Below are 11628 nucleotides of genomic sequence, written 5' to 3'. Positions count from 1 at the left end.
TATTTTATTTAATAAATTAACTAGTTGTGAATATGTTAATGATAAATTGTGCTTGTCGGATTTTAAATTGACGAAAGAAGGTTCTAATAGGATATAGAGGTTTTCAGAGATGAGCCTTTTGTCATGGTTACAAACTGTAGCAAGTATAGACGTTTTATCGAAATCGAAGGAATGATTTAAAGAAAGAGAATGTTCCGAAAGTTTAGAGGCAGAATGATTTGTGTAGTTTTATACGGTCTTTTAAGAGATTTTTGGTTTCGCTTATGTAAGCAGAATTACAATTAAGGGTGGAGTAAGAGATGCGGTATACTATATGTGATCGGTGTAGAGAAGGGTAAGGATCTTTTAGTTTAGTTTGTTGTGAGGTCGGAAGGTAATACGAAGGTTAGGTATAATAGTATGTAAGAGGTTTTGAATGTTGTCGGAAAGAGAGGGGATATATGGTTGTGATCTGTATAAGGGGGTAGAAAGGGGTTGTGAATACTTAGGTGAAGTGGTGGGACGATTTTTGTAGTTGTGTAAAAGTTTATGAATGATATGGAGAGGGAAGTTATTAGCTAATAGTATTTTTTTTTTATGCGGTGTGTGTTTTTTTTTTTTTTTAGTGGAAATGGGAGTCAGAGAGGAAAGGCCACGGTGAATAAGGTTTTTGGTTACGTCAATTCATTGATGGTAAGGATGTTGGGAGTGGTAATTTAGAAGTCTGCCTGAGTAGGTAGGTTTGGTGTACCAGTCAGTGGATATGGTGTTGTCTGGGTTTCTTATGATGAGGAGGTCAAGTAACGGAAGGGAGTTATTATTTTCAATTTCTACAGTAAAATTAAGGCGTGGATGGTAAGAATTAAAAGTGGTTAAGATGTCAGGGATTTAATCAGGATTTAAGACAAGGAGGAGATCATCTACATATTTTTTAGTAAGAATAATGTCAACTGGAAAGAGTGGGATAACGGAATCGAGCAAATCATTTAGGACAATGTTGGAAAGATAGGTAGGTAGAGGATTTCCCATAGCCAGCCCTGAAATTTGGTTAAAGAACTGATCCTGGAAGGTAAGGTAACCAGGGGTATCTGGCTTATGAATTTTTAGAAGTCCCTAAAACCTTGGGGCAAATAAATTATAGGAAATAAGATTTCTGTACGTCGGGTAATTGATTTGTTGTACTTTAACACAAATTTGAGGGCTGGCCATGGGAAATCCTCTAGCTCCCTATCTTTCCAACATTGTCCTAAATGATTTGCTCGTTATTCCACTCTTTCCAGTTGACATTAGCCTCTATATCCTATTAGAACCTTCTTCCGTCAATTTAAAAATCGTCAAGCACAACTTATCATTAACATATTCACAAATAGTTAATTTATTAAAAAAGTAATTTTTATAATTTTTTTATTTTTTTCAATTTATTTTTTAATTATTATTTATTAATTTTTTTATTCATTTAATTTTTTATGCCCACTTTGTAACGTATTATTTCACTTCTTAAACTTTTTCTTACACATTTGCCGTCTCCCTCTTATATACGTTTCCTCTTTTTAAATACCCATGCCACTTTGTCATCTTCCGGTATTTCGTTATCCTTGTACCTATATTACTTTTTTTAACATCTTCCAAAAACCATTTGTCGTCACCCTCTCACTAAATATTTTGTACTTTTTATTTTTTATCCTCTCGTAACTTTTCCTCTTAAAAAACGCTTAGTCATTCTTGTAACGGCGTTTTTAATTCGGAGTTTGTCCGTTATTGGCGCAGTATACCATTAGGCGTTTGATTTTCAAGCTTACAGGTTCGTTTTATTCTCCTTTTTTTCGATTCTTTAATTTATCACCCCTTCTTTTCTCCACTTTTATCCATTTTCCTTACCTACGTTATTAGTTATTATTGTTGTTTTAAACAAAATTTTTTTCTTCTATTTATTTCTTTTTTTTAAACTTTACTTATATTTTGCATCTTTATCAATTATTATGGTTACATATATTCTCTTTCTCTCAATTTTCTTTTTCTTTCCATATTTCAATTTTTAAGTTATTAATAACTAACATGTTCATACTTCATTGCATTATATAACTTCATTTTTATTTTTTTTCCTTAATTATGTTATTTTACCTACTTTTTCAATTACCTATGTATACATTTTATTTCCCACATCTCTCAATCACTTCATTTTATTAATTCTGTAAAATTATTCATTTTATGTCATTCTGTTTATATTTTATTTTTTATGTATAGGATTGCTCAGATAAGATGGTCAGGGTTGCGGTCAAAGGAGAAACAAAAATAGTTTACAACTATTTATTTTCCGACGTTTCGCCCCACATTGTAGGGCTTCATCAGCCCACACCATTCATTCATCCCACACCAGATCCTTTCTCAAATCTAATGACCAACTTATTGTTACTAGAGCTGACAAAGGAAACCTGACTGTCATCTTAGATAAGACTGAGTACATTGAAAAAATTACACAACTCCTCTCTGACCAATCCACCTATCTACCTTCAACGCGTGATCCCACCCGCCCACTTATGAATAAATTTAATCAGCATATTAAAACCCTCCTTCAAAATAAATTTATTAACCGTCCCACCTACTACAAGTTAATTTCTTATAATTCTTTACCTCCTCGTTTGTACGGACTTAAATTCATAAAATTCACAAACCTGGCAACCCCCTTCGCCCCATCATATCCAATATTAATGCTCCATCTTCTAAACTTAGCCAATTCCTCCTTCCGTCTCTTCAGTTCCTTAGCCATGACAACCCTTACGACATCCACAACTCTTTCCATCTTCGTGAACAATTAATATCTCTTAGAATTCCCGCCAACTTCATTCTTACTTCTCATTTGATGCTGAAAGCCTCTTCACCAACATACCCATCGACAAAGCACTCTATATTGTTGATAAGAACTGGTCTACTATAGAGCCACATACCACTCTTAACTTAACCTCATATCTTGAATCACTTGAACTATGTTGCAAATCCGGATACCTAACTTTTCAAGGAAATTTCTTTCATCAAACATCAGGTCTCGCCATGGGAAACTCTCTAGCCCCCGATCTCTCTAACATTGTGCTCAATGACTTCCTTAATTCTGTCATCCCTTTATTCCATAACGACATTTTATTTATTAAAAAATATGTAGACGACCTTTTTCTCATTCTAAACTCTGATAAAATCCCTCATATCCTTTCTTCTTTTAACTCTTACCACCCTCGCCTTCATTTCACTGTTGAAACCGAAACTAACTCTTCCCTCCCTTTTCTTGACCTGCTTATTAATAAGAATAATGACGGCTCCTTGTCCACTGACTGGTGTAACAAACCCACTTACTCCGGTAGGCTACTTAACTATTTTTCTCAGCACCTCCACCATCTAAAAATTAATATTGCCAAAAATTTCATACACCGTTGCCTTTTATTACCCGATCCCCAATACCACACACTAACATTCACCGTATTAAGACTATCTTGCTTTCAAATGATTTTCCACTTTACATCATAAACAAACTTTTAAACTCTTACATCAACCGTTCTACAACTACTTCTCCTTCCCCGAACTCTACATCCACCATCCACACTCTCGATTTATAGATCCCTTCCATATGTCCCCTCTCTCACTGACAACATACAAAAATTCTTAACATCAACAATTCCTTCACTTCGTCTTGGACTCAAATCTCAAAATAAACTATCTTACTTTTTTACTAATACCAAGGATTCTATTCCACTCCAATACCGCTCTAACGTTGTATACCGGATTCCTTGCTCCTCCCCCAACTGTAATTCTTCATATATAGACGAAACTAAAAACCACCTCAGATCACATATCTCTCAACATAAATTATCTATAACTTCCCACAACTCATCCGCTTCCAAACTTTCAGAACATGCCCTCACACTTAATCATGCTTTTGATTTTGACCATACCACTATTTTAGACACTGTTCCAAATTATCAAAAGAGGCTCATCTCAGAATCTATTTATATATATCTTGAACCCCTTCCAGTTAACCACAAAATCGATAAAAACTGTATCTCGGATACATATAGCCATATATTAAACTTAATTAAGACTAAATAATTTTACGCTATTTTGTTATCATCACCAAACATTTTTCTATTATAATTTTGTTTTTTCTCCTGTTTGTTAGCTCTCAATCACTTAAATTATCCATCGCTGCATTTACTTATGGTTATTCATCTATGTTTTATTTTCTTTCACATTTACTTTGTCTTGTTTTTGGTAAGCTGGTATTTCTCATGTTTCTTTTAACTTATCATTATCTTCACCTATATTGTTAACATTCCATCATTTTTTTTTTCACTTATTTCTATACTTTATTATTTATTTTTAATCTTTTTATGTACTTCTTTCTACATCTCACCTTGTACTTTTATATATATTTTTATTTTATTTTGTAAACTTTCACTTCCGATTTTTAAATTACCTTATTTCACTTTGTTTTTTCATGTTACTCCTGTTATCTTTACTAATACTATTATCAGTGTAGATAAATTATTATTTTCATTATATATAATTATTACAGTGGTTATCATTTTTTTTTCTACTTTTACTTATTATTAGTTACTTCTTTTACAATAATTGTTATTATATCCTGTATTGTATTATTTTCTTCAGTATTATCTCGTATTATTAGCAACTATATATGTCATTCTAATTTTACTTAGTAATTCCTAAATTAAAAACTATTATATTTATTATTATTATCATATTTCTGTATCTTTCTCTTATCACTTTTCATTTTTCGTCATATCTTTATCACTACTTCCTGTATACGCGACGTATTTTAAATTGAAATAAAACCGTTGAACAGCTGGTGGCAGGAGCCTGTTCCGCACTCCTCCACGCTTCCGCTTTATTGTTGCCTACTGTTCACCCGTTTGCTCTGAACAGGTAGGTGTCTTGACTTTTTCTTTGTTCATTTTTATCATTTTATATCTTTATTATTACTTATTTATGTATAATTATTATTTTTTCATGACGTTTATTTAATCTCAATTTGTTTTTCCTTCCCCGTATTGTTTTTGTTTTATGTTTGTATTGTATTTTTTAACTGTATATTTTACGTATTTTTATATTAAAATTTTTTACTCTTGCCATTGTTACTTATTTTTATTCACTTAATTACTTATTTATTGTTACTTATTTTTATTCTTGTCATTGTATCATTTTGTCTCTTTCTAGCCCTGATGAAGCCCTACAAAGTGGGGCTAAACGTCGGAAAATAAATAGTTGTAAACTATTTTTGTTTCTCCTTTGACCGCAACCCTGACCATCTTCCTATACAGGAAAATAAATAGTTGTAAACTATTTTTGTTTCTCCTTTGACCGCAACCCTGACCATCTTCCTATAAATCACTTTTTACGGTCAGCTATTTATACATATATTTTATTTTTTAGTTTCTATACTTATTGTGGTTGTTATCTTGTTCTGTTCTTAGCCTTAAAGAAGGCTAGAAACTCTAGCCAAAACGTTGGCACAATTAAATAGGTTACACCAACTTATTTGTGTTTGATTTTGACCGCATCCCCAACCATCTTCTCTTCGTACGTCATCCATGGTCAACTATCTCTCGTAATTATAATAGTACAGATGTAACTATCTTTTTGTTTTGTTTTTATGTATTTAGTCAGTTTATTTTTTTTTATTTTTTTTTTATCTCTATCTAAAATTATTTATATACCATTTTAATATAGGATGTAATTAAGTGTTGCCTCACTGTTTTTGACCAGTATATGTAATAAAATTAAAATTACCTTTTAATTGTTCTAAAGGGACCTAGTCCCAGAATAATAAACTATTTTTCATTTCAACATAACCATTAACTTCAACATAAACATTCTTCCCACACATGTGCATTCCTACACGACTCAGTCAGATTTCACCAAATCTCCTTTCTGCTATGATAAGCTCGTCGCAACAGTAGTTTACTGACAAGTCGCCCACTGCGAGTTCGGTGTTCCACCTGTTTCGTTACCGATACTTCTCGTGGAGTAACTTTGTGCATCGCAGCAATCTCTTTTCTTATGACCCCTCAACTATCTGTCACATTCGATCAGTTGTCGTCCACATTCGGCCTAACTTCTTTAAACTAGCATTAATACAGAAACTAAGACTGTTCTTTTCCGTCAATATCTTTTACCATGGGCTGCAACTATATGATCCCTATACTACTCCATACTTTTTCAGTCTTATACATGAACCCACTTACCCACATTTAATTGAAGTAGAAGACGGGTTTATCGATGTAGATCTCATGCTTCCCTTTTGCTTCTTTCAGGAACTCCTTATATTTTCCTAGATTTAGATATTAATTAATGTGGGAATTTCAATAAAATTGAAAAAAACATAATAATTATTAGGTAATACTGGAATTTATTCTCTAAAATATCCACACCCACCACTTCCCAGAGACTATCCAGCGGTTTAGGGGGTCTTAAGGGATTACTTATACCGAAGGTTAGAATAAATCCTCCCAAAGTGGGTTATGAAAGTTGTAAACTTTGCAGTCAAAGATTCTAAGCCACTATTAGCATAAAGTCAGCTGAAATATTTCCTTTGCCAATAATTGAAAGAGATTTTTCAACGGAAGACAACTGCAGTTTTTCTCTGAGGACATTTTTAATCGATAACTGGAAGAATACTCCATAGCCTCTCCATCTGAGGAACCCTATCAATAACTTCTTTAAGTGTCATCTCACGTAGCTGCAGTTAAGCACTTAATTGTTTTATCATACAAACCTCTAACGAACTTTAATTAGACCATAACTTCACTTTAACTGACCTTGCAGCAGCTATAAGTCCAATCGCAACGACCTGCCATGTTACATAAGCCATTTATAAACACACTAACTTGAGCTATCCGATAGTAAGTTATGAACCACAGGTCCTGTCTATGAACAAGTTCTTCTTTAAACTAAAATGATCTGTTAACGCCTTTACAATACCTTCATAGGTTTCCCTTTTTTTCAACTGGCATACCAATCACATTAAGATCACTAGCCCCAAGTCCCATAGAATATACGAGGCTGGTTTGAAAAGTTCTCGGAATGTACCAGAAAGAAGTGTACCTCGGTGAAACTGCTGTTATTTTTCAGCGTAGTCTCCCTGAAGATCATTTGGTCCAGCGATGTTCTTATGCCTTGATCCTATCTCGACAACGAGATTCCTCTAGGCCTGCAAAATCCAATTTGGCAGTCAGTTCTCCCGTTTTAGGAAATCTCCGTGCACCTAGGGAAAATTTCACCTTGGGGAAAAAATGAAAGCCTGATGGTACCCAATCAGGAGAATTAGGTAAATGTGGCAACAATTCGTACCACAGTTCATGAATTTTTTTTTTTGCTCAAGTCCACCATTGAGGACCTAACAACCCCAGAGTGGAAATGCCAAGGTTCGTATCTCGAGGCCGCTGCGAAATAAATATTGACCAGCCCTGGTGGAAATCGAATCCTCAACCTTCTTAACCAAGCGCTCTGGGACCCACCCCCATCCCGCTCAGTTGTCAGGCCTTCATGAAGTTTTGCCGTAACAATAGCACTTGAATGCGGACGAGCGTTGTCCTGATGAAAGATGACTTTTTTCCTTGCCAAACCAGGCCTTTTTTCGCGTATTTTTTCCCACTACTTGGTCTAGGAGGTTCGCATAGTATTTCCCTGTAATTTTTTGACCAGTAGGAAGATAATCTATGTACAAAATGCCTTTTGCATTCCCGAAAACTGATTTCGGCAGAATGTACTGCCATTGCTCTTTTTGGTGGTGGTGACTCAGCATGTTTCTTCTGCTTTTACTGCTGTTTTGTCTCTGGGGTATAGTACTTAGGTCCACAAGTTGTATCTGTGGTCACAAACTGGCGCATGAAATCTTGTTGGTTGCGCTGAAAACGGGCCAGAATTTATTCAGACATCTGGCGCGTTTATGGTCCAATGTCAAGAACCGCGGCAACCATCTTGCGGATAATTTTATCATTCAGAATTCTTCGGTTCCCGACAATCGTCCGGCAGTAAATGTTCGTCGAAGTTAGCAGAGGTGGAGGAGGGAGTCGAATCGTTCCCCGCCCTCGCCTTGGACGAAGAATCGGCCGTGATTTTTTCCACATTGGCGCTCCGAGCGTGAGACCCCGTCACTAGGCGGCAATTTGAGATATAACACGCGAGCAACGAGCATCCCACCGTGGATAGGATCATCGCGTTCTTGAGGCAGAGAATGATGGCTTGTAATCTGTCACACGCACTTGGAGCGCACTCACACTCAACACTCCTCGCGATAGACCTGATGATAGGAAGAAGTAGTCCGAGTAGTCTCTCATTGCTAGTAGTAATAAAAACACTAAGAAATATGAACTATAAGAGAATTTGGTAATTAACTCTAGGAGATACTGAGACAGAGTTTGGAAAGACTGGACAGTCTGAGTGGGTGTGTTCGATCCCTCCTGATCTCGATTTTATTTTGATTCCGAGGCTCCGCTGTGAACTAATCCGCAATTGGTCTGCAATTGGTGAACAAGGGAAGAAATATTAAAGCGAGACATTTCTGAATGAAGAAACAAAGGGTTCGGGGGGGGGGGGGCAATAATACGAGCCACATTGTGTAAAGCAGTTTCGAAAAATCACAAAATTAATATGTAGTGCTCTAAAAAATTCATGTTTCATAATATATTGTTAGACATATAGACACAATAAATAGCTTTATAAAGAAGCAGAGGAGCATTTTGTACCAAATTCTTATTGCCTTCTGAATTGTGTCCCTATTGTAAAAATTGGTAACATACCAGTATTCAATGAATGCGAAATCATTTTATCTAAGATGAATCTTAGTATAAATCATAAGTATGACATACATTGTCTTTTTTCATGAAATATGTTTTAATGAATTTTAGCGTATTATAGGTAAGACGAAATTATTTTATTTTTTTTTTTACAGGTTATGGACGCGTTAGCAGTTGTGGTCCTCTATTTTACTTTGATGGCAGCTCTAGTGCATTCAAAAAAAATGCTAAGAGATGGTCATAATCTACAAGAACCTAATACCCGATGTAAATGAATTGTAATATTCGATTAATTCCTTGTTAATTAAAACAGTTTTAGTTTATCCTAACTAGGTTTTAGTAAATAACCAAGAGATTTTATTGTTAATACTTACAAAAACTTCCTCAGGAACAATTTTAGACGATAACTAATTAAAGAAAAGGACACTATATTAAAGGATACAAATAACAAGAAAAGTTATGGTATTTCCTTTGTTAGCCGTAATCATATTGTGAAGCTCACTAGAAGCGAATCTATCAGATCTATCACCGTGTGTATCATAAAAATATAATATCGGCCTTCCACTCATCAAATAGTATCAAAATAAATATGAGTGTCCACCAATTCAATTTGGTCATTGACTATCAATACCACAACCTGAGTGATCAAGGTTTTTATGACAAATTTGGATATCAACTCAATAGTGACCAAGTATGTGTCGACAGCACAGTATTCACACATGACCGCATACAGGATAAATACGGTTCTCAGCAGTGAGAACCAATGAATACTTGCATTACAATCCACTGTTGAAATTATAACAGCTTTCAGAATTATTCTTAGAAATGGAAACAGTTTGCTCTTCTTTAGATTGTCCTCTTCTACCCTATTCGGCGTTCTCACAGTGTAGCTTCTACAACAAGGACAAGTAGGGTTCACCATGGGAGAAGTGAGTGGAACCAACAGTTTTTTTCTACCCGTACACAAAGGCACTTGTTGTACGATTAGATCTTCTTGATCATCAGCTCAGGGAAATCGGTCTACGTCAGGACGTAGAGCACTATCTTTCTCATCGGCATGGCTCTCAGTCCTACTTAGGCGGTACAGGTGAAAAAGGTGTAAACGGTAGTCTCTGGAACTTGACAATTAGGGAATAGGAGCAGCCAAGTGATGTGTGGCAAGCTTAACTCGGAAACCCAAATGCCCGTTGATGAAATGTGAGTCCCAGTAGTTGGGGAAGACCCACATTGATTACAGGCGTGAAATACTTCATTAGGGTATCCCCTTTTAAGTTATTCACCCACCACCAGTTTCATTCATCTAAAGTTTCATCTCGGCGGATCCTGTACATCATTTATTTATTTTTTGGATATATTTTAAATGTTTATTACTGTTTCATATATATTTATTACTTTTTATATCTATTACATTTTATATTTATTACGTTTTTTAGATATTTATTTTTCACTTTTTATATTTGCTATCAGTATTTTAATGTATGCATGCATTTATATCCTTTTATATATTGGTGAAGTTGTATTTATTATAATTGAATATTGCTTATGTGCGAGAATACGTTAGACTTTTATGTGTATATATTGTTACTTATTTAAAATTTTACTATTTACATTTTATTAATTTTATCTAATATTTGTTAAAGAAAGAAAAAAAAAAGTGTGCTTGATTAAAAATCTTCATCTATATTTAGATATGTATGAGTAAATAATGTGGAAAAATGAATAAAAAACAAAGGTGAAAAATAAATTCAGAAATACAGTAAGCTTGAGAGATTTTACACTGTGTAAGATAATATAGACATATTATGGAAGATCATCTTTCAGATAAATTATAAACTAATAAAATGAAAAGAAATATAACTTTATTCTTTGAAACCAGCATGAACATGATGCAGGATATAGTTATAAAGTTAATAGTGTACATACTAAAATGACACTAGGGGTTACAATTGTTTTTTTCAGTTTCACATCGAATCATACTATGAATAATCAATCATGCACGATCTTCATAATGTATGCTATCAAATTTCGAACTAAATCATACATAAATAGACGAATAGCATGTTTTTCCTAAGCTTTTATTATATTGTATTGCCTCCCTTTGCTGCCTGGTCTTGCCATCCTGGTTTCAGTCTACGTCTGCTTCTTCGGCTTCATCTTCTAATAATGGTGGCTCTCCGATCGTGAGTGGTCCAGCCCTTCCCAACGTATAGTGCATCGGGTCAACCACTTTCTTCCACCGGCTGGGATCTGGGTAGAATCTGGGAAGAACTACCCCGCTCTCAGTCTTTGATGGACGGTATGGAAGACCTCCCTCTGAGTGACGCCCTTCTGGCTCGCCAGCCACCGATCATTTTTAATTTCAACAGGACCCTCCCGCTGTAACTCATTCTATAGGTATGGGGTCTCGTCAATCCGCTCTCGGAGGATATTATCTTACATACCTCCGGTAGCGCTACTAGCCCCTGCCTCTCTACTTCGTAATTAACGACATCCTTCTTGAGAATGAGGTCCCGTCTCCTATTTTGATCCTACATAAGGTTCTGGCTTCATGCTGGGGATGTGTACCTGAGAAGATGTTCATCCTGACAGGGTACCTAATTCCTGCCAGATGAGGAGTGGCGTCAAATTGTCTTCTTATCCTCACACCTGAGGTACGTCACCTCCTCACCCAGTCAAATCCCCCCTCCTTCAATGTCAATGGGACCTTTTATAAATATGACCTGAATCTTAGCTGTGGCTATACTCAATTTTCTCCTCCCACGCCATTCTCTAACGAGACCTACAACAATAACGAGATCGCTGCCAGATCGTTGACGTAGACCGTAACAAAGCACATATAATATATATA

The 11628-nt window shown here is 35.3% G+C and overlaps 1 protein-coding gene across 1 annotated transcript in view; it reads left to right on the top strand.

Moving 5' to 3' along the window:
• The window catches only part of LOC106690276 (uncharacterized), a 66309-nt gene that overhangs the window by 15620 nt on the left and 39061 nt on the right, over positions 1-11628 (top strand). Inside the window, exon 4 of the mRNA XM_067045127.1 lies at positions 8936-9047. Coding sequence (XP_066901228.1) covers positions 8936-9047 — 112 coding nt within the window. The remainder of the gene's footprint in view (positions 1-8935; positions 9048-11628) is intronic.

The sequence above is a fragment of the Halyomorpha halys genome, unplaced genomic scaffold (assembly GCF_000696795.3).
Source record: "Halyomorpha halys isolate HHAL.00 unplaced genomic scaffold, Hhal_1.1 Scaffold1636.1, whole genome shotgun sequence".
Lineage (NCBI taxonomy): Eukaryota > Metazoa > Arthropoda > Insecta > Hemiptera > Pentatomidae > Halyomorpha > Halyomorpha halys.
This window is presented reverse-complemented; position numbering and strand designations above follow the sequence as displayed.